The sequence below is a fragment of the Pseudophryne corroboree genome, chromosome 3 (assembly GCF_028390025.1).
Source record: "Pseudophryne corroboree isolate aPseCor3 chromosome 3, aPseCor3.hap2, whole genome shotgun sequence".
In the NCBI taxonomy this organism is placed as follows: Eukaryota; Metazoa; Chordata; class Amphibia; order Anura; family Myobatrachidae; genus Pseudophryne; species Pseudophryne corroboree.
Genome location: NC_086446.1, coordinates 35,859,367 through 35,883,956, shown reverse-complemented (window position 1 = coordinate 35,883,956; position 24,590 = coordinate 35,859,367). Strand labels below are relative to the sequence as shown.

General features: G+C 46.4%; 2 protein-coding genes across 4 annotated transcripts in view; both read right to left on the bottom strand.

Moving 5' to 3' along the window:
* Positions 1-6,525: 6,525 nt before the first annotated feature.
* Positions 6,526-24,590, bottom strand: part of LOC135057116 (uncharacterized) — a 176,804-nt gene continuing 158,739 nt past the window's right edge. Inside the window, 5 exon segments of the mRNA XM_063963015.1 lie at positions 6,526-7,328; positions 9,353-9,462; positions 10,069-11,136; positions 11,845-11,866; positions 11,975-12,882. Coding sequence (XP_063819085.1) covers positions 6,723-7,328; positions 9,353-9,462; positions 10,069-11,136; positions 11,845-11,866; positions 11,975-12,882 — 2,714 coding nt within the window. The 3' untranslated portion in view covers positions 6,526-6,722.
* LOC135054639 (zinc finger protein 629-like) overlaps positions 11,802-24,590 on the bottom strand; it is a 29,281-nt gene continuing 16,492 nt past the window's right edge. For 2 of the 3 annotated variants that reach the window (XM_063957864.1, XM_063957865.1), the window contains exons 4-5: positions 16,741-16,924; positions 11,802-14,622 (exon numbers count right to left, since the gene is read on the bottom strand). In XM_063957864.1, the coding sequence (XP_063813934.1) occupies positions 14,033-14,622; positions 16,741-16,924 (774 nt within the window). In that variant the 3' untranslated portion in view covers positions 11,802-14,032. The remainder of the gene's footprint in view (positions 14,623-16,740; positions 16,925-24,590) is intronic. The other variant, XM_063957866.1, reaches the window with a different exon arrangement.

Here is a 24,590-nt window from a genome sequence, read left to right as displayed (position 1 = left end):
GTCCTGTATGTAGCCAACAAGGTTGGCGCTCCTGCTTCAAAGCAGACTATTGCTCGCTGGATCTGTAACACGATTCAGCAGGCACATTCTACGGCAGGATTGCCATTGCCTAAATCGGTTAAGGCCCATTTCACTAGGAAGGTGGGCTCTTCTTGGGCGGCTGCCCGAGGGGTCTCGGCATTACAGATGTGCCGAGCAGCTACTTGGTCGGGGTCAAACACCTTTGCAAAGTTCTATAGGTTTGATACCCTGGCTGAGGAGGACCTCCTGTTTGCTCAATCGGTGCTGTAGAGTCATCCGCCCGTTTGGGAGCTTTGGTATAATCCCCATGGTCCTTAAGGAGGACCTCCTGTTTGCTCAATCGGTGCTGTAGAGTCATCCACCCGTTTGGGAGCTTTGGTATAATCCCCATGGTCCTTACGGAGTCCCCAGCATCTTCTAGGACGTTAGAGAAAATAATATTTTACACTTACCGGTAAATCTATTTCTCGTAGTCCGTAGAGGATGCTGGGCGCCCGTCCCAAGTGCGGACTACTTCTGCAATACGTGTATATAGTTTTTGCTGACATAAGGGTTATGTGTTGGTTAATCGGTTGAACCGAGGCTATGTTGTTGTTCATACTGTTAACTGGGTAGTTATCACAAGTTATACGTTGTGGATGGTGTGGTCTGGTATGAATCTTGCCCTTGGATTAACAAAATCCTTTCCTCGTACTGTCCGTCTCCTCTGGGCACAGTTCTTTAACTGAGGTCTGGAGGAGGGGCATAGAGGGAGGAGCCAGTGCACACCCATTCTAAAGTCTTAGAGTGCCCATGTCTCCTGCGGAGCCCGTGTATACCCCATGGTCTTTACGGAGTCCCCAGCATCCTCTAGGACGTAAGAGAAATATATACATGCACTGCTCCAAAAAATAAAGGGAACACTTAAACAACACAATGTAACTCCAAGTCAATCACACTTCTGTGAAATCAAACTGTCCACTTAGGAAGCAACACTGATTGACAATCAATTTCACATGCTGTTGTGCAAATGGAATAGACAACAGGTGGAAATTTTAGGCAATTAGCAAGACACTCCCAATAAAGGAGTTGTTCTGCAGGTGGTGACCACAGACCACTTCTCAGCTCCTATGCTTTCTGGCTGATGTTTTGGTCACTTTTGAAAGCTGGCGGTGCTTCCACTCTAGTGGTAGCATGAGACGGAGTCTACAACCCACACAAGTGGCTCAGGTAGTGCAGCTCATCCAGGATGGCACATCAATGCGAGTTGTGGCAAGAAGGTTTGCTGTGTCTGTCAGCGTAGTGTCCAGAGCATGGAGGCGCTACTAGGAGACAGGCCAGTACATCAGGAGACGTGGAGGAGGCTGTAGGAGGGCAACAACCCAGCAGCAGGACCGCTTCCTCCGCCTTTGTGCAAGTAGGAACAGGAGGAACACTGCCAGAGCCCTGCAAAATGACCCCCAGAAAGCCACAAATGTGCATGTGTCTACTCAAACGATCAGAAACAGACTCCATGAGGGTGGTATGAGGGCCCGACGTCCACAGGTGGGGGTTGTGCTTACAGCCCAACACCGTGCAGGACGTTTGGCATTTGCCAGAGAACACCAAGATTGGCAAATTCGCCACTGGCGCCCTGTGCTCTTCACAGATGAAAGCAGGTTCTCACTGAGCACATGTGACAGAGTCTGGAGATGCCAAGGAGAACGTTCTGCTGCCTGCAACATCCTCCAGCATGACCGGTTTGGCAGTGGGTCAGTAATGGTGTGGGGTGGCATTTCTTTGGGGGGCCGCACAGCCCTCCATGTGCTCGCCAGAGGTAGCCTGACTGCCATTAGGTACCGAGATGAGCTCCTCAGACCCCTTGTGAGACCATATGCTGGTGCGGTTGGCCCTGGGTTCCTCCTAATGCAAGACAATGCTAGACCTCATGTGGCTGGAGTGAGTCTGCAGTTCCTGCAAGACGAAGGCATTGATGCTATGGCCTGCCCGTTCCCCAAACCTGAATCCAATTGAGCACATCTGGGACATCATGTTTCGCTCCATCCACCAACGCCACGTTGCACCACAGACTGTCCAGGAGTTGGCGGATGCTTTAGTCCAGGTCTGGGAGGAGATCCCTCAGGAGACCATCCGCCACCTCATCAGGAGCATGCCCAGGCGTTGTAGGGAGGTCATACAGGCACGTGGAGGCCACACACACTACTGAGCCTCATTTTGACTTGTTTTATGGACATTACATCAAAGTTGGATCAGCCTGTAGTGTGTTTTTCCACTTTAATTTTGAGTGCGACTCCAAATCCAGACCTCCATGGGTTAATAAATTTGATTTCCATTGATAATTTTTGTGTGATTTTGTTGACAGCACATTCAACTATGTAAAGAACAAAGTATTTATTAAGAATATTTCATTCATTCAGATCTAGGATGTGTTATTTTAGTGTTCCCTTTATTTTTTTGAGCAGTGTGTATATATATATATATGGCTAATGCTACACACACACACACACACCTGCTCAGCATGATAGAGACCCAGGCCCTCATTCCGAGTTGTTCGCTCGCAAGCGGATTTTAGCAGATTTGCTCATGCTGAGCCGCCGCCTACTGGGAGTGAATCTTAGCATCTTAAAATTGCGAACGATGTATTCGCAATATTGCGATTACACACCTCGTAGCAGTTTCTGAGTAGCTCCAGACTTGGCATATGCGATCAGTTCAGCGCTTGTCGTTCCTGGTTTGACGTCACAAACACACCCAGCGTTCGCCCAGACACTCCTCCGTTTCTCCGGCCACTCCTGCGTTTTTTCCGGAAACGGTAGCGTTTTTTCCCACACGCCCATAAAACGGCCTGTTTCCGCCCAGTAACACCCATTTCCTGTCAATCACATTACGATCGCCAGAACGATGAAAAAGCCGTGAGTAAAATTCCTAACTACATAGCAAATTTACTTGGCGCAGTCGCAGTGCGGACATTGCGCATGCGCATTAAGCGGAAAATCGCTGCGATGCGAAGATTTTTACCGAGCGAACAACTCGGAATGAGGGCCCCAGTTCCCAGAAGCAGGACTTCCAGAAACCCAGCAGCTAATGTGTGAGTAGCAACCGCTCCCCCACCACAACCTGGCCCTGGTGTCTGTCATTTTGATGCTTTTAACGAGTATATAAATATACACTCAGTAACAGGAACTCTTATTATAAACATATTACTAGGATAGAATCGATACTGGCCGGTTGGAGAAACAAGGAAAGGAAGAACAATGATACCTGTATATCATTCATCACAAAGATCCACAGTCAATATAGGCTTTGATGTACGACTCTTATAAGGTCCACCTTGACGTGGTGGATGGGCACACATTTTGTCCAAACGTGTTAAGAACCTCATTTATACTCCGTGTTAATTGTAGAGCTTATCATAATTATTATGAATAGCACTCTCCTAAGTGCTTAGTGTACACCTGCATTTTCTTTTTCCTGCACGGTACAAGAATCAGCATGGTAGCCCCGCCTATGTTTAAACTTAGAGTGTGCAGTATGAGCCTCTCTCCCCACGTTCCTTTGAAGGCAAAGGGGATGACTGTGCTACAACCACTATAGCATCTGTTCTCCTCTCTACGGGTTTATGCTAATGCTAGCGACACCCCTTCCCCTGGTGTACAAGTGGGCGGGACAGCAGGGATGCTCACTTTGGGAGGCTGCAGTCACAACTATTGCCACAAATTCGAGTCCATGACACTCAGATAACACGCCGCTCAGACTGAAGATCTCCTTGCATTTGTCGAGCCACTGCCCAGGAACTTCCAGTACATTGTGCGGCTCAGTCAGTTCTGTGACTCTGTGCATAGACAATGTGGGATGCATGCAACTTTTAGGAGATTTAGAGCACAGGTTCTCAAACTCGGTCCTCAGGACCCCACACAGTGCATGTTTTGCAGGTCTCCTCACAGAATCACAAGTGAAATAATTAGCTCCACCTGCTGACCTTTTAAAATGTTTCAGTAAGTTATTAATACACCTGTGCACCTGCTGGGTTACCTGCAAAACATGCACTGTGTGGGGTCCTGAGGACCGAGTTTGAGAACCACTGATTTAGATGCATGAAGACCAATTTGGTCAACCCAATGATCCACACCCAGCTTCAGGGCGCTGGGTGCAGCTTTTCGTTAGTGTTCCCCTAAATTGACACGAAGTATTGGCTGACAGCAATATACATGTAATCCCAGAAAATGTTAATTAATAGAAATTTTGCTAATTCAATAAAATAAAACCAGTTTCAGCGACTGATCACAGCTATCAGCAGGTAAGAGGGTACTGGAGACACATAACATCGGGGGCTCTTATGTAATGGGATGACATCACGGCATCTGGGGTACAGAATGTGCCTACACTGCGGGATCAGATGGAGAGACACAGCCGTGATGCTGTCATACAGAACATGCAATGTGCAGGACGGCTGGATTAGATGTTATACACAGCTATTACTGTCACAGAATGTGACGCGTTTCAGTGCAGACTTGCACATTCCTCAGAAGGATGAATCCTTCTGTTCTAATCTCAATATTTAAGGACAAGGGACACAATCAAGGTATTAATTTATTTACAGAACTGCTGCAAAAATAAAAAAAATGAAGCAGTGTGCAGCCAGAAATTACCATATACAGCGCTGAGTAACAAACACTTTCCCCCTTCCAGTCTCTGTTCCCATTATCTCTCCAGTCACATTATTTCTTCATGGTCAGTGCTGGCCGATCAGTCATTGCTCCTTCCCAGTCACAGGAGGTCATTGTGTGATGTGTGTAATCCTCTTCTTCTGTAACTGCACCTTTCATACCTTGCTGAAGCAAACTCCATACTGTGTATATATCACATGTGTGCAGTATATTATTACATCTCTCACTGTTATTGTACCATTTTCTTACATAGGGGGTCATTCCGAGATGATCGTAGCTGTGCTAAATTTAGCACAGCTACGATCATTCACACTGACATGCGGGGGGACGCCCAGCACAGGGCTATCCCGCCCCGCATGTCAGTGCCGCCCCCCCGCAGAAGTGCAAAGGCATTGCACAGCGGCGATGCCTTTGCACTTCAAGAGTAGCTCCCGGCCAGCGCAGCTTTAGCGTGCTGGCCGGGAGCTATTCATCGCTCCCCGGCCCGCAGCGGCTGCGTGTGACATCACGCAGCCGCTGCGGCCTGCCCCCCATTCGGTCTGACCACTCCTGCGCTGACCGGCCCACGCCCACGAAACGGCAGCCAAACGCCGCCGCTCCGTCCCCCGCCCAGCAACCGCCTCAGCCTGTCAATCAGGTAGAGGCGATCGTAGCAGCCAGACGGCCTTCTGGCATGCGCCGGCGCAGTTCTGACCCGATCGCACCGCTGCGATAAACTGCAGCGTGCGATCGGGTCAGAATGACTCCCATTGTTCCTTCAACATCTTTTCATTATGTACATCACAAACTAATATTCCCACCCCCCAATTCAGCGTACATCATTGGCAGTAACCCAAAATGTTCACATTTTGCTGTATTATTTTAAGCCTTTCTCAGACAGATGTATACACTGATCAGCCATAACATTACCACCTCTGACAGGTGATGTAACACGGATTATCTCATTACAGTGGCTCCTGTCCAGGGGTGGGATATATTAGGCAGCAGGTGAGCACTCAGTTCTTGAAGTTGATTTGTTGGAAGCAGTAAACATGGGCGAGCGTAAGAACGTAAGCGATTTTTGACAAGGGCCAAATTGTGATAGATGGACAGCTTGTGTCAGAGCATCTCCAGAACAGCAGGACTTGTGGGGTGTTCCTGGTATGCAGTCGTTAGTACCTAGAAGAAGTGGTGCAAGGAAGGACACATGGAATCACGGGCACCCAAGGCTCACTGATTCTCATGGAGAGTGAAAGCCAGCCCAAATGGGAAGATGGCAAGACAGTGGAGGCAGCTAGATGCTCTGGCAATGTTCTGTTGGGAGACTTTGGGTCCAGGCTTTCATAAGAATGTTACTTTGATACTTACCACCTTCCTAAACATTGTTAAGACAAAGTACACCCCATCATGGCAACCGTATTTACTGATGGCAGTGGCCTCTTTCAACAGGATAATACTCCATGACATACTGCTGATTACTTGTTCAGGAATGGTTTGAGGGACATGACCAAGAGATCAAGGTGGTGACCTGGCCTCCAAATTCCCCAGATCTCAATCCGAACCAGCATCTGTAGGATGAGCTTGAAAAACAAGTCTGAACCACGGAGTCCCCACCTCACAACTTACGGGACTTAAATGATCTGATACTAACATCTTGGTGCCAGATACCCCAGGACACATTCGGAGGTCTTGTGGAGTTCCTGCCTCGATGGGTCAGAGCTGTTATAGTGGTTCAAGGGGAACCTAAACAATCTTACGCAGATGGTTTTAATGTTATGCCTGATATATGTATATTTTACCTACTTTACATTGACACTTAATTTTTAGAATGAACCATCTACATACACTTACTTGTGAAAGTCATCTGTATTTAAGGGACAAAAAAAAAAAAAAAGGAACGTACGTAGACCTTAATTTCAGAAATGAAATAAACTGAAAACATCCCCCTGGCAAGCCAACATCATTCATCCTAAAATGTTCTTCACTTGCTCAAAAAAATCTGCTCACATCCCTCAAGTACTGAAAACCTCAACAAAATGCCAATCAGACCTATGAACATGCCTCTCAGACACGCACTTACACCACACAGACATCATCACATGCCAATCCGTTCTCCTTCATGTGGATTTTCTGATGTGTTATAAAATTTGACTTCCGTTTAAAAGACTTTCCACACTCGGAGCATGGATACGGTGCCTCACCTGTGTGACTTCCCTGATGTGCAACAAGATCTGATTTCTGTGTAAAACATTTCCCACACTCAGAACATGAATATGGCTTCTCACCACTGTGAGTTCTCTTATGTACAACAAGAACTGATTTATGTCTAAAACACATCCCACATTCTGAACACCGAAATGGTTTCTCACCTGTGTGACTTCGCTGATGTGTAACAAGATCTGGTTTATATGGAAAACATTTCCCACACTCAGAGCATAGAAATGGTTTCTCACCTGTGTGAAGTTTATGATGTTCAGAAAGATGTGTTTTCTGCATAAAGCATTTCCCACACTCTGAACATGGATACGGCCTCTCACCTGTGTGACATCTCCGATGTTTAACAAGTACTGATTTCTGTGTAAAACATTTTCCACACTCAGAGCATGGAAAGGGTTTCTCTCCTGTGTGAATTCGCAGATGTTTTTTTTTTTTAAATTCAACAATTTTTATTGAAATTTTTTCCTTTTGTACAAATTACAAACCACAAATACAACTTAAACCTAAAGCATTGCTGTTGACAGTAGAATCAAGCAACATATATGGTATCATACTCAATCATATAGTTATAGTCATAGTCAATTGGCATTTGATATTAGATCCGGCGGGGACATCCCTTTACCCATATATATATCCATACATATACACACACATAAAAAAAATATAAAAATTATAGAAGTATAGCTCTCCAGATCCACCGAATACAACCATATAGAAATAGAGGAAGCGGTGTCTCGGGTGAGCCTCATAGTAAATACCAATATTGTGCAAGCAGTACAATTTCCTAGCCTTGTCAGGTAACTTCGGGGTGATTATGTTGAGGCTAAACTCGCATCCGCAGATATTGTAATGCAGGCACCCCCAGTATACGGTGATGACAACCATCTATCCCATATCGCATAATATTTAGTAATGGCTTTCCTGGACACATAGACAAATCTTTCATGAGCCACTGTAGTATTCACTAAAGCAATCCATGAGTCAATATCTGGGCCATCAGGTGCCATCCATGATCGGGCTATAGAAACCTGTGCAAGAGCACACAGGTTGATAACGTAACGCCTGGAGGGGGCATCCAACAACTCCTCATCCACCACCGCCAGCACACACACAGGGGGGGTCAGCACATCCGCAGGTATACCAGTGGAAACCATAATCCTGAGTACATCCTGCCAGAAGGTATTAACTATCCTACAGGACCAAATCATGTGCCAGAAGGTGCCTCCATCTAGAGTACACTTGGGGCATTTAGAATCCATTCTTCCTCCGAATCTCATTAACCTCTCAGGAGTAATATAGACTCTATGTAAAACGAACAGATGCACCTGTTGGTAACGGACCGCTGTGGTCGCCATTCTAGAGGCACCCAGTGCATCCTCCCAGGTATCATTAGATATGGGCCCCAAATCCCTTTCCCATTTGGATTTAAGAGAAAGAAGAGTCTCACAATGATAGGCACGTAGTAGAGCCGAATAAAATATGGAAATAGTGCAATTTTGAAGCTTAGCAAATAGTTCCCTTACTGGTGTGTCCCGGAGCATCAGGGGAGCATTTGCAAATTGAGCTTGACAAGCATGACGGAGTTGTAGATATCGATAAAAATAGACGGTAGGAATATTATAATCCTCCTGCAATTGTTGGAAAGACTTAAATACACCCATATGATACAATTGCCCAAGAGACTGCACTCCCCGGCTGCTCCATACCTCCCTCATCTGCAGTGATGCAAGCTCGCTCAGAGAATGTGTATAGGCTAGAGGCGTTTCCGGATCCCAACCCTCTCCATGGAGCAATCTATGCGTCTGTTTCCATACCATAATTGCTTGCTTGACAACTGGAAGGTTAAGTAGCGATACATTGTCACTCAACAGTAGTTGTACTGGGGTGCAGTTCCTATCGGTTATATAGAGAATTCGGGAGATCAATTCATCTCTACCAGGATCATGTAACCACTTACTAATATGTACCATTTGTGCCGCTAGGTAATATAATCTAAATTTAGGGAGGCTCAGGCCCCCAGAGTCACGTGGGCGCGTGAGGGTATCTAATTTTATTCTAACCCGGCGTTTAGACCATACGATAGAGGATAGAAGACTATCTATTCTCCTAAAGGTTTTTAATGGGAGATATACAGGGGAGTGCTGTAACGCATATAGTAACTTGGGCAGGGCCACCATTTTCACTAAATTAATTCTACCCGTTATAGTTAGAGGCAGAGTCCCCCACACCGCAATACGGGAGTGCAAATAATCCATGTGAGGTTTTATGTTTAGGGAAAAGTATTGAGAAGGATTATTTGTGACCCATATTCCTAAATACTTGAATGAGTCCACCCAGCGAAGAGGTAGGGCCACGAGCGGAGCCCCAGGATAAGTACCCCGAAAGGGCAATATGCAGGACTTATCCCAATTTATGGACAAGCCAGAGTACCCGCCATAGGTGTCTATAATACGCAACACGTGCGGCATGGTATTGCAGTAGTCTGATACAAACAGCAGAATATCATCCGCGTATAGAGCAATCTTGTCCGTGGTGGGGCCCACCCGGAACCCCCCCACCCGCAAGTCAGAACGCAGCAAGCACGCCAAGGGCTCCACTGCTAGAGCAAAAAGGATAGGGGATAGCGGGCAGCCCTGCCTTGTTCCCCTAGCCAGAGGGAATGCAGAGGAAATGAATCCATTTATCGAGACTCTGGCTGATGGTGCGGAGTATAGTAACTTGACCCACCGTATAAAGCGTGGTCCTATACCGAAGCGGGCCATAGATCCCCACAAGAACGCCCACTCCACTGAATCAAAAGCTTTAGCAGCGTCGAGAGACACTACCACAGAAGTGTCGGCGTCCTCGCGGGGACCCTGCAAGTGCGTGAACAAGCGCCTAAGGTTAGTTAGAGTGGACCGCCCCGGCACGAAACCAGTCTGATCTGTGTGTATAATTTGGGTAACAACGGAGTTAAGTCTAAGTGCCAGGATCTTTGCTAACACCTTGATATCAGTTGTAAGTAGCGAGATAGGTCTATATGACTCTACCCGCTCTGGGTTCTTATCCGGTTTCAATAGCACTATTATCAAAGCCTCAGTCATGGAATCCGGCAGCGACCCCAACTCCAACAAGTCATTGAACAGAGCAAGTAATCTAGGGCCATAAAAGTCAATATGTTTCTTATATAGCTCGATAGGAATTCCATCTAGCCCTGGTGCCTTGCCTCCAGGAAATGACTTGATGGCTGTTTCAATCTCCGTCAATGACAAAGGGGAGTCCAGGAATTCAACCGCCACATTAGAGAGCGAGGGCAATGGTAAACCAACAAGATAATCATTTATTTCCGTTGAATCAGCCGATAGTCTCGTACTATACAGATTTTTATAATAAGCAACAAATTGGTCTGCTATTTCCGGGGTTTTTACATAAGTTACACCATCATCTCCGCCTATCGCAAGGACAGTATTAGAGAATTTATCTGCCGCCGCTAAATGTGCTAGATAAGTACCAGGTCTGTCGCCTGTAGCATAGTATGAGTGTTGGGCATACAGCAAACGGTATTTGGCTTTATCAGATAGACAGCTCCTCCATTTGGACTGCGCAAGCAGCCATGCGTCCCTGGAGGCAGCCAATCCATCCTGCAAATATTGGATTTCTAGGGACCTACAGGAAGCCTCAAGCTCCACCTCCTGGCGTTTATAGCCATTTTTTAAGGTAGCAACCCGTCTAATTAGAGAACCACGTATAAATGCTTTAAATGCGTCCCAGAGGATTGCTGGTCCAGTAGTGCCCCCATTCAGCTCCAAGAACTCCCGCCAGGCAAGCTCAAGCTCCGCTCCAGTGCCCATCTGTGAAAGCCAGAATGAGTTAAATTTCCAGAACAACTGTCCCCGGGTCCCCCCAGTATCCAGATTCAACAGTACTGGTGAGTGGTCAGAGATACCTCTAGTTGCGTACTGGATATCAACAATCTTGGGAACTAAACAGGGGGAGACCAGGGCCATGTCGATCCTAGAAAAGGAGGAGTAAGTAGGGGAGAAGCAGGAGAACTGTCGAGCAGCCGGATGCCGCACCCTCCAGACGTCCACCAAACCCATGCCCTCCACTAACATAGCAAAGTTACCCGGACGTGGGCGAGGCACAGTAGTGTTGGTGTTGAATCTATCCACTCTAAGATCCATAACATTATTAAAGTCCCCAGTGCAGACAGTGGGAATATTGGGGTAAAGGGACATGAAATCAGCAGCCTTGCGTAAAACCTCCGGGGAGTACGGTGGGGGTATGTAAATAGCTAATAATAATAAGGACATGGAGTTTATTTGACATTTAATAAAAATATACCGTCCCCACTGATCTACCTGGACCTGGTCCAAAACAAACGGGACAGATTTACGGATCAGAATGGAGACGCCCCTGGAATGGGAGGTATGAGTGGAATGATATAGCCACCCAATCCATGGCTTTTTGAGAGATAGAACTTTGGCTCCCTCCAGGTGCGTCTCCATAAGACAAACAACATCTGCGGAGTACTGCCTAATCTGCCGAAGTACCAGGGTCCTTTTAATTTTGTCATTAAGGCCCCGCACATTCCAGGATAAAATTTTTAGACTAAGTGATGCCATAATACATAATAGCACCAAGTGCTAGATGTGCCCACACCATTGAAAGTATCCTAGAAAACCAGAAAAGTAACCGCCTGCGAAAAATTTCTCTAAACATGTCGCCACAGCAATGCTTATAAAACAACCACCCATTAAATCCTCCCTTCCCCACCATACAACCCCCCACCCTGTATACCGGCCCGAACTGTGGCATACCTAATCCCAAAAAACCCCCCCCCCTCCCAACAACTAAACAACTAGTATAGAGGACAAAAAATACAGCGGTCGCAAGCAGGCATTGCTCCCCCGCCATACCCTAACCCCCCCCAGGGCCAATCAAGCACCCGACCCCCGAGCATGCAAGGACCCGATATCAAGTGCAGCATTTAGTATATTACCAACAAAGGCTGTATCGATGACCTAGTAGGAAAAAGTCAACAAGCATTAATACAATAGCTGTGTACTCCAATACTTAATGACATAAATCGCAGCCCAGCCAACGGGGAGCTGCAACATTCAGTCATTTGCCAGAGGGCGTCCTGCCGGGAACTGCCGGTCAAGCCACGTCGCCGCCTCCCGCGGGGTTGAGAAAAATTTAGTCTCTCCTCCTGCGACCACCCGCAACCTTGAAGGAAAAAGCATAGCATAGGGGAGATTGAGCTCCCGGAGACGTCTCTTGATCGGAAGGAACTGGGCTCTCTCCTTCTGGACGTCAACCGCAAAATCAGGAAATACAGAGATCCGGGTGCCATTCCACTTAAGTGGGCCTTTGGTGCGTGCCAGGGTGAGCACCTTGTCCCGATCCTTGAAGTGGAGGAATTTAGCTATAAATGTACGGGGAGGAGCCCCCGGCGGCAATGGTCGCATAGGGATTCTATGTGCTCGTTCCACCGCGTAGTGTGATGTAAAGGCGTCCGTCCCAAAGAAATCTGTAAGCCACTTCTCCAAAAACTGCTCAGGTGCATCACCCTCCTCCCTTTCCGGTAAGCCCACAAACCGAATGTTATTCCGTCTCAGACGCCCCTCCATATCGGTCAATTTTTTCTGCACCTCCGACATCTGGGATTCAAGGGCAGTGGTGCGTCGGCCGAGCGGAGCCACAGTGTCCTCGACAGTAGAAATGCGGGTTTCCGCCTCCCCCACTCTCTCTCTAACTCGTTGTAGATCCTGATGAATTAAGGAGAGATCTGATTGCACCTGTGTAATCTTTTCGGCCAGCCTGCCTTCGCTGGCATTAACTGCGTCCAGTACCCTTTGGATAGCATCCTCTGAGGTCTCTGGAGGGCCGGAGCCCGCACTTGTAGCCGGGGAGGGGGGAGAGGATCCATCCTGCGACTCCCCCGTTCTCTTATTTTGCGCGGGAGGATTTCTAGCGTATTTTTCAAGCTTGGCCGCAGCCTGAGAAGTCTTCCCCATAGTATTCGTTATAGTCACCCCTACAGGGAGTTGCAGCACTATATGAGAGAGTTATGGTAAATCAAGCAGATAAGCCTCCAGTCAGTGCTACATCAGCAAATCAGGAATCACACAGTGGTCGACCAGCAGCCTCCAGCTGGATGTATATAACGAAGAGAGAGCCAATGGGGGGTATAAATATATATAGTTACGCAGCAAGATCAGAGCCTCCTGGTATAATGCAGTGTGACCGCCCGGAGGAGCAGGGAGCTAGGCAGTGTCCCCCCCAATCAGAGCTTTGCAGTAAAGATAAAGATAAACAGCTCCTACTGTTGACCTCCAGGCAGGGTGCGATCCGGAACGTACAGGCAGGGATGTGCAACAGGAGGATAAGAGGGAAGGTTACAGTCCATCAGCCAACTCAGGCAGGCCCCCACAAATTTAACAATCTGCCCCTTGTCAGCAAATACCTTTTTCCCAGTCAGGATGGGTGGAGACAGCAGCAAATGAGCAGATCAGTGGCCGCAGCAGCCGGCAGCTGGGTGTGATGAGAGCGGTCTTCCAGGCTCCCCAGAGTGTTCCATATAATATTTCACCCCGCAGCCCCGCTCAAAGGTCTCGGACGGCTGCAGCGGGCGGGGAGAGATCACGGGAGCCGCACTTCCGGTCCCCCGGGTCCGCGGCGGTGTGGGATGGTGCAGGCAGCCTCAGGGGTGTTCTGGGTCCCCTCAACAGGCACACAAGGCGGCAGCCAAGCTCCCCCCGCTCCCCTCCTCAAAGACGCGGGCAGCGGTGAAGAGCCGGAGCCGAACTTCCGGTCCCCAGGGCGGCACAGTTACGTGGCTGTGTGAGGCGCGTAGTGCTCCAGGCGCCAAGATACTCGTCTCGGGTCCCCCAGCAGGCACTCCAGAACGGCAGACGAGCGCTCCCTCTCCCCTCCACGAAGGCGCGGGTCTCGGCGGTGTACGGGAGCCGAACTTCCGGTCTGCGGTGAGCGCGCGGCGGCGGCTCAAGCGCCGAGCAGGGCCCGCCGGGCGAACAGGGCTGCAGAAGTCAGAGGGACTACGGGATCCGGTCCAAATTCACTCCAGGGGGGCAGGAGGGATTCATGCAACGTTTAGCACGATGTTAGACCCCGGGGGGGAATACAGGATGATGCTGCAGGATATATCAGCAGGAGAGCTGCACTGTTCAGGTGCTACTCCATGCTCGTCCAGGCCACGCCCCCCGAATTCGCAGATGTTTAACAAGAATTGACTTCCGTGTAAAACATTTCCCACATTCAGAACATGGAAATGGCTTTTCCCCTGTGTGAGTTCTCTCATGTATAACAAGGTGTGATTTCTGTGTAAAACATTTTACACACTCAGAGCATGCAAATGGCTTCTCACCTGTGTGGCTTCTCTGATGTTTAATAAGATCTGATTTATATGTAAAACATTTCCCACACTCACAGCATGGAAATGGCCTCTCACCTGTGTGACTTCTCTGATGTGTAACAAACACTGACAGACATACAAAACTTTTTCCACATTCAGAGCAGATAAAGACTGAACTACTTGTAAGATCAGCACTATGTGTAGCAATATTTGAGTTATTGGGAGAACATTCCCCATGATTAGAGGAATCAGATGATAGATCAGCACTGTAAGATACAGGATCTATATCTAGCATAATGGGGGTGTCTTCTGGAGAATCCTGTGTGATGTTGTCTTGTAATTTAAAATCTGGGAACAAAATGCGATCCCCCTCCGAGGTCTTCCTGATTGTGCCTCCATCTGCTGGAAATGAATATATTGTATGACAATATAACATTGTTACCCGAGAGGAGAAAATTATCATACTAATAGTGAGTTCAAGATGTTCAGTTGTTTCATTTTCATTTTCCAACTACATATTATTACAATTATACATGTACATACAGTAAACACAGATAAGTACGCACACATCTTGCCTCAATACGCCGTGTAGCAGGAGATGACTGGCACATTGCAATGCATATAAGATATACAAGTAGACTCTACTGATTAAAATGATATGCGGCATGCCTATATTCTGTGTGCGACCGCACCTGTATCTGCATACGAAATGCTATGCTACAGTGTTTTCTAGGAACACACTGCAACGTAGCATTTCATGTGCATATACAGCCGCGATCACACACAGAATATATACATGCTCTATGTAATTTAATCATCAAAAGCTGCTTGTGCGTCTTAATCGCATCATTTTGCATTTTAATGGAAAAATCTAAACAATGACGTTCTTCGCTACCAAGTCACGCCATGACTAGCAGGGCTCTTTAACGTGCAGGGAGGCTAGATGTACGTGGACACATCTGTAGGACTATTTTCCTGCACAGATAAAACTTTGGCATTAAATAGAATAGGATCCTGTTCTAGTGGCATTAAAGCCCAGGCTATGATCTAAGGACTTTTCCCCATAAGAGGAAAGCAATATTGCAGGAAGCCCCTCACATGCTAATATTGCTTTAAATGTATCAATGACTAAGTTACTAAAGCGAGATATACAAGTAAGTGTGAGGATGAGATTGGTCAGATCTCTGGGCTGGTAACACAGTGACATGATGTGAGGAGGAGAGCAGGAGTATAATAGGGGCTGATGGCTCCTGATATATGAGATACACCAGAGAGTGTGGAGAGGAGACTGGTCAGATTTCTGGGCTAGTAACACACAGTGACATGATGTGAGGGGGAGAGCAGGAGCATAATAGGGGATGATGGCTCCTGATGTATTAGATACACCAGAGAGTGTAAGAAGGAGACTGGTCATATCTCTGTGCTGGTAACACACAGTGACATGATGTGAGGGGGGGGAGCAGGAGTATAATAGTGGCTGATGGCTCCTGATGTATGAGATACACCAGAGAGTGTGGGGAGGAGACTGGTCATATCTCTGGGCAGGTAACACACAGTGACATGATGTGAGGGGGAGAGCAGGGGTATAATAGGGGCTGATGGCTACTGATGTACGAGATACACCAGAGAGTGTGGGGAGGAGACTGGTCAGATCTCTGTGCTGGTAACACACAGTGACATGATGTGAGGGGGGGGAGCAGGAGTATAATAGTGGCTGACGGCTCCTGATGTATGAGATACACCAGAGAGTGTGGAGAAGAGACTGGTCAGATATCTGGGCTGGTAACACACAGTGACATGATGTGAGAGAGGACCAGGAGTATAATAGGGGCTGATGGCTCCTGATGTATGAGCACACCAGAGAGTGTGGGGAGGAGACTGATCAGATCTCTGGGCTGGTAACACAGTGACATGATGTGAGAGAGGACCAGGAGTATAATAGGGGCTGATGGCTCCTGATGTATTAGATACACCAGAGAGTGTGGGAAGGAGATTGGTCAGATCTCTGGGCTGGTAACACACAGTGACCTGATGTGAGGGGGAGAGCAGGTATATATTAGGGCTTATGGCTCCTAACTCTCTCACTGGGTAGATACATTTTAGTCATTCGTTTTACTGACAGAGGAGGGTGTAGGGCAGTAGTTCCCAAACTTTTTTTAATCACGGCGCCCTAGAGTATCATTATTTTTTTCACGGCACCCCTAGGCCAAAATGTCCTTATTTAGAAATGTGGAAAGAAATATTAAATTAAATAAATTGTGTTTATATGTCATTATTAGGTTTAATTGTGTGGTGAGGGGCAAGATTTGCTTCTGTTTGTCCACATAGTTTATGATTAGCAGCCACCAGCACTGGTTTTGCCTATTACATTGACCAGAAATAATTTTGTCTGGTCCTGGACCACCATTCCAAGGCACCCCTACAAGTTTGAGAACCACTGGTGTAGGGGAAGAAACGTCTGTAGCAACTGAGCAATGAGAATATGTGACTCTTTTTCTGTAATAAGTGTTTATTACTCACCTGTGCTGATATCTGTAGGGATTTCCTCCTCCTTACACTGCTGATCACCCTTCACATACATCTCTTCTTCTCCTCCCTCTATATCTTCTGCCTTCATATCAGTCACATACGCCTCTTCGTCTCCCTCCATATCTTCTACCTTTACATCAGTTGCATACATCTCTTCCTGCTTTGCTTCTTCTGCCTTAAAATAATATACTCACTCAAATTAATACATACAACTTTAAAAGCAGAAGTTATGGTAGACTTAGCGTCGATAACTCTGTTTCTCTGAAGTCCACAGTATCTACCTTGGGATATTAGGTAGCGACAGCGGAACGGGCACCAAACAGTTCCGCTTTTCAGACTCCCAGGATGCAACGGGCCAGCCCCCTATATCCCCGCCACCCGGCTCGGAAAATTCATTTGGTTCCAAAGCTCAAGGCAGGAGCAGATTTATCGAGAGGGAGACCTATTCAGGCGAGAAGAACATACACACACTTCCATACAGGAGGAAAGGAAGAGGTTAGTAAGTGCAAAGATTATCAAATCAGGTGCGTCACAGTGGGATCTCTGTGGATATTGCGGACTTCAGAGAAACAAAGTTATCGACGGTAAGTCTACCATAACTTCTGCTATCTCAATCAGGGTCCACAGTAATCCACAGGATCTACCTTGGGATATTAGGTAGTCAGCGGAACAGGGCACCAAATGGTCTAAGCTTTTCAGACTCCCAGGATGGAATGTGTCAGCCCCCTATAGCCACACCTCCCGGCTCAGGAAATTCAGTTGGTTCCAAAGCTCAAGGCATGAGCAGATTTATTGAGAGGAGACCTATTCAGGCAAGAAGGACATACACACACTTCCATACCAGAGGAAAGGAAGAGGTTAGTAAGCGCAAAGATTATCAAATCAGGTGCCTCACAGTGGGATGTCTGTGGATACTGTGGGCTTCAGAGAAACAAAGTTATGGACGGTAAGTCTACCATAACTTCTGCTTTCTCTATCAGGGTCCACAGTAGTCCACAAGATCTACCTTGGGATGCCCCAAAGTAGCAACTAAGGGAGGGGACGCTTCTGATTGGACAAGATAATCCTTCACCCAAATGCAGTGTCCTGAGAGGCAAAGGTATCAAAGGCATAATGTCTAATAAATGTGTTAATTGATGACCATGTGGCTGCCTTACAGAGTTGTTCAGCTGAGGCACCACGGTGGTCTGCCCATGACGGTCCTACCGAACGAGTAGAGTGGGCAGAGACATTATCCGGGATAGGGAGATCAGCTTGAGAGTATGCTTCTGAGTCAGTCATCCAAAGCCATCTAGCCAGTGTTTCCTTATTAGCAGGCCATCCCCTCTTGTGAAATCCATACAGGATAAAGAGACTGTCTGTCCCTCTGATGGCACTGGTATGATCCACGTAGATCCTTAGAGCATGAACTACGTCCAATGATGCACCTCCTGCAGAGAGGTCCGGTACCTGAAAAGCCGGAACTACAATTTCTTCATTAAGGTGCAACTTAGAAACCTCCTTAGGAAGATAACTAGATTTCGTTCAGAAAACTGCTCTATATGAATAAAATACCAGAAATGGAGGACGACACGACAGTGCCCCTAAATCTGATAGTCTTCTAGCTGAAGCAATTGTTAGAAGAAACAACACTTTAGCTGTTAACCATTTCAGATCCACACGATTCAGTGGTTCAAATGGGACAACTTGAAGTGCCCTCAGAACTAGCTCTAGGTCCCAAGGAGCTGAAGGTGGAACAAAAGGAGATTAAATGTGAGGCATTCCCTGGAAAAAAGTACAAACATATTGTAGGTTTGCAATTTTATTTTGGTACCATAAAGTTAATGCTGATACTTGTACCTTCAAGGAAGCTAGGCGGAGACCTTTGTCCATTCCTGTATGAAGAAAAGCTAGAATTCTTGAAACTCTAAAAGACTTCGGATCATATTTCTTGGCAGTGCACCACTGAAAATACGTATGCCATATCCGATAATAGATGCGAGCCGAGGATGGTTTCCTAGCTTTAAGCATCGTCTGGATTACCTCTTGCGAGAAGCCTTTCACTTTTAGGATGGATGTTTCAAAACCCACGCCGTCAAAGACAGTCGATCCAGGTGTTCGTAGAGACAAGGACCCTGAATCAGTAGATACGGACCTTGAGGCAGTCGGAACGGAGTATCTGTGGACAGCCTCTGCAGATCTGTGAACCAGTTTCTTTTGGGCCACGTCGGACTATTAATATCACGATGCCTGTTTGAATTTTCGAATCGCCTTGGGCACCAAACAGATCGGTGGAAACACGTATGCCAGATGAAAGGATCCTTTGTTCTTGACCCGTATGCGGGCATTTTGTTGTTCTGGCAAGAGGCTATGAGGTCCATTTCCGGCAGTCCCAATTTGTTTGCTAGAATCTGAAAGATTTCTGGGTGTGAAGCCCATTCAATTGCATGAATGTCGTGCCGGCTGAGAAAATCCGCTTCCCAATTTAAGACTCCCAGTATGAATATTGATGACACAGCTGGATGATGAAGTTCTGCCCACTTTAACATGCGGCTTACCTCCTTCATTGCCATTCGACTTTGTGTGACTCCTTGGTGATTGAGGTATGCTACTTCCGTGGTATTTGTCCGAGCGAATCTGAATTGGTTTGCCGTGGAGAATTTCTTTTGCCTGGGTGAATAACATGTATATGGCCCGAAGCTCCAGAATGTTGATTGGCAGGTGAATTTCTTTCTTGTTCCAGCATCCATGGAACGAGTACTGTTCTGTCATGGCTCCTCAGCCCTGAAGACTGTCACCTGTTGTCAGAAGCTCCCAAACTGAGATTCAAAAGGGTCGACCTTTGTCCAGATGGGACGTCTATAGCCACCAGGCTAATGACCGACACACTTCCTGAGGAAGAATTATTGTCTAAGTATTTATCGTCTGATGCTGTCCGTTCCATATGGATCAGATGAATGGAATTGAGCATATTCTACCATATCGAATGTTGAGACCATTGATCCAAGAACTCACATTGCTGCCTGGATGGACACCCTCCAACTGTGTAGCAATCCCTGAATCCTTGACTGTACTGTGGTAATTTGTTCAGAGGTAGAAAGATTCTCTGAAGAATGGTATCCAATACAGTCCCCAGAAACGTCATCCATTGTAACGGGACTAAGGAGGCTCTTGCCCAATTTATGAGCCAGTCGTAAGCCTGTAGGCAGGCAATTGTCACTTGAAGATGGCATTTCCTGGGACTGAGCCAGGATTAGCAAGTCGTCTAGATATGGGAAGATTCTTATTCCCTGCTGACGCAAATCAGCTGCCAATACCACCATGATTTTGGTTAATTTCCTGGGAGCTGTAACCAGTCAAAAGGTAGCAACTGAAACTGGAAATGTTGCTGGAGGATAGCAAACCTGAGATAGAGCTGATGGGAAGATGCTATAGGTACATGCAGGTAAGCATACTGAATATCCAGGGACACCATAAAATCTCCCGGCTCCATAGCCAGGATAATGGAACGCAATGTTTCCATACGGAATCGATGCACCCAAATATACTTATTCAGAGCCTTGAGATTGAGAATGGGTCGTTAGTATCCATTTGGTTTGTGAATTAAAAACAGGTTGGAATAGAAACCTCGCCCCAATATGCTGTAGGAACCGGCACTATTACCCCTGACTGCAGTATTTTATGAACTGTGACCTCTAAAGACCTGGAATTCGATTCCACAGGAGATGGGCTGTACAAAATAATTTTTGAGGAGGGCATTTCTTGAAGGAAAAAGCGTAACCGTGAGACACCGCTTCTTGCACCCAGGTATCTGTGGTGGACTGTAGCCAAACCTGTGCAAAAAGAATAAGACGGCCTCCCACCCTGGGTTCCCCCAGGTGTAGGACGTGCCATCAGGCTGATGACTTGTCTTCTGGTTTAGAAGCCGGGTGTCTGGTTGACAAGGCCTACTTTGTCTTAGTCCTACCCAATTTATCTGATTGAGACTACCTGCTATAAACCTTTTCTCTTGCTTTCCTTGAGCCCGAAAGGGCCGGACAGCAGGAAATCTGGAGTCTGCCTCAGAGACAAGGATGATATCTAATTCTGTACCAAACTGAATATTTCCAACAAATGGCAAAGATTCCAGTACCTTCCGTGCACGTAGCCAGACAGCTCTGCGAGCAAACCACCAAGTAGGCGCACAGTACCAATGATGTTGATAAAAAACAATTTATTAACATAAAAACAATAACAGACTCATTAAAAGACCACAACAATACACAGAGCATATAACTGAGGTATTATAAGCCTCTAATACACACATAAGATGTGTTAATATGTGAAAGGGACGCTGAAATACGGGAGAGCCCGTCTCTGTAGGATAGGGTTAATCTCTCACATTAATTCCATATCAAACAGTTCAAATGGAAATGAAATCCTGCAAAATGATGTAATGAGCGTCTATGATAAAGTGTCCAGATTTAAATACTGTTTCCTTGGAGCAAAATGTGAATAATAAACCAACCGATTGCTGTTACTCACTGAGACGTAGTGATCTCTTACTGCACGGGATAAGTAGTTAAGAAGCCGCTTGTTATCACCCTGTGCATGGGTGAGACATCCGTCAGCGGTATATTCAGGTGGGAACCATTCCCTTCAGTGCGGCACCAAGTGAGTGTGTCAAACCACCGTGCAGATCCCCCAGCTTACTGAGCAACGCCCGGCCGGGCAAGGTGTAGCAGTGTTCCAAATGCAGGGGAAATTTAAGTGGGATGATTAGATCGCAGGTTGAATCATTCACCAGCAGCTTGTAACAGACGGACACAGTGGACACTCTGCCTCTTGAAGAAGCCGCCTGAGGTGCGGAGAAACGCGTTGAGGGTACAGAAGAAAGGGCCACAATTGACCATTAAGTGTCCCATGGAGCGCAACCTTTATTGCTATCAGCCGTCTGTTACAAGCTGCTGGTGAATGATTCAACCTGCGATCTAATCATCCCACTTAAATTTCCCCTGCATTTGGAACACTGCTACACCTTGCCCGGCCGGGCGTTGCTCAGTAAGCTGGGGGATCTGCACGGTGGTTTGACACACTCACTTGGTCCCGCACTGAAGGGAACGGTTCCCGCCTGAATATACCGCTGACGGATGTCTCACCAATGCACAGGGTGATAACAAGCGGCTTCTTAACTACTTATCCCGTGCAGTAAGAGATCACTACGTCTCAGTGAGTAACAGCAATCGGTTGGTTTATTATTCACATTTTGCTCCAAGGAAACAGTATTTAAATCTGGACACTTTATCATAGACGCTCATTACATCATTTTGCAGGATTTCATTTCCATTTGAACTGTTTGATATGGAATTAATGTGAGAGATTAACCCTATCCTACAGAGACGGGCTCTCCCGTATTTCAGCGTCCCTTTCACATATTAACACATCTTATGTGTGTATTAGAGGCTTATAATACCTCAGTTATATGCTCTGTGTATTGTTGTGGTCTTTTAATGAGTCTGTTATTGTTTTTATGTTAATAAATTGTTTTTTATCAACATCATTGGTACTGTGCGCCTACTTGGTGGTTTGCTCTTAGTTGTTTTACTTTTAGGAGGCTGGCTACCTCCTTACCAAGTGGCTGCCATTATCAGTGTTATATTTGCACGACCCTGCTCAGCGCCTACAAACCTTTTTTCCAGACAGCTCTGCGAGCTGCTATTGAGGAGGCTAATGCTTGAGAAGCTACTGTACCCATATCCAGAGCTGCTTCTTCCATAAAAACAGCTGCCTGCTTTATACATGCAATATGGGATAACTGTTTTCTCATAGCTGTTAAAAGATCATCTTCCAAAGCTTCTGCCCAGCCTGCCAATGCTTTAGCTACCCAGGCTGAAGCCATAGCTGGGCTAGTCACTGCCCCTGTCAAGGAAAAAACAGTTTTAAGAAACCCATCAATTTCTGTCCGTTACATAATTTAATGATGTTGAAGGCAGAGGTGACATATATTTGCGCACCAGTCGGACTAAGTGTGCATCTACTTTGGGAGTAATCTCCCTTTTTAAACTGTCCACAGTAGAAAAAGGATAATAAAAACCCCATTCCTTGGGAATTTTAAATTTCTTACTGGGTGTAACCCATGCCTCTTGCATTATTTCCTTCAGCTGATCTGAGTTAGGAACTTCTGCTTTTACTGTTTTAGGATGTTTAAACACACAGCCTTAGATTTCAAGACAGACTCTGCTGCCTCCTCTATTGACAGAATGGATTTGGCTGCCTGAATTAACTCAGATATATCTACTGAAGTAACGTGTTCCTCCCCCCTTGATGCAGTTTCTGAATGGGAGGATTCAGCTTCATCATCGGAAGTGTCCTCTGACATATGTGTAGACTGTGAAGACGTAGCCCCCTGTCTATCAGATTTCAAATCCTTGGGTCTGTCAGCCTTTTGCTGAAAAGCACTCGAGGTCTGAACTAAATCCTGGACTGGATGTGGTATGATCCAAGGAGCATGTTGCATGTAAGGGTTAAGCAGATACCCCAGACCTGGTACTGTAGCTGGCGTCATACGCTCTGCTAAACTGGATAATGTCTGTGCAAAGGATGCCCAGGGAGGTTCCTATTATATAACAATTACCTGGCTAGAAGCCAATTTACTGAGCAAGTTTTTATGGAAATCATAACAGTTTGCACATAACCCAGCTTGTCCTGAGCAGTAAACCCCGCTTTGCAGGACAAACATGATGTTAATGTAGGTGCCTCTTCACCCCTATGCATCACATAGCCCAGCGAACAGAATTTTTAAACTTATAAGATATACACATACAAAATACATCAGCGGCAAAGTGACACAGTATTGTACATAAAGTCAGCATGTGCGAGAGGCATAGGGTCAACAAGAGTTACTGATATTATTGAATTCAGGTTGGAATTACAAGAGAATATCTAGATTCCGCCCGGAGTCCTCAGTCCTTGTCATATTTACCTAGATATTTGCGTTTAGCATGTATAAAACGCCCATGGGAAAGCGTAACATTAACCAATGCCGCCCACGCTGTGAAAACGGGAGGTTCTCGTGCCATCCAGGTGCATGCAATACAGACAACGCGACAGGTTATTAATGTATAGCTTAAGGTGACTGCTGGGAGATTCCTCCATGTTCAGTCCAAATATACAAATATCGGGAAAGGCTGTGCTACCCCTCCGTAGAGTCTGAGAGCCAGGTCTCCATTTATCCATATCCTCCTGCATAACAGCACTAAAGTCACCAATACAGATAACTAGCGTTGAAGGAAAATCCTGCATAACTGCACATGCTTTATCTAAAATACCAGCGTTATAGTGAGGGGGGATGTATACTGCTGAAAGTATAAAGGGGGCACTGTGAATAGTGCCAGTTAAAAAAAACATAACAACCCAGCGGAACCATCTGTACCTGTTGACAGACAAACCTCATATTCTTGTGAATTACAGTAATACGGGTACACCTCTGGAGTTAGAGTGAAAGGGAGAATGAAAAGTCCATCCCACCCACGGCTTCTTACGCGAGAGAACACGGCTACCAAACAAGTGGGTTTCTAATAAACACACCATACCCGGGGAAAGGGCCGTAATTTGTTTCAATACCAACGAACGTTTCACCTGGTCATTAAGGCCTCTAACATTCCAAGAGATAATATTTACCATTATATTGCAGTCAAATTAAGAGAGGCATGTTCCAGGACCAATACTGCCCCAGCACGTACCCAATCACAGTCACATACATATATCAGAGATCAAGAGCCAGACAAGAAATGCAATAAAAGAGAAAACACAAACATAAGAAAACCCCAACCCTTTCCACCCCGCATATCCTCCCAAACATAGGTATACCTATTCCCAAAACC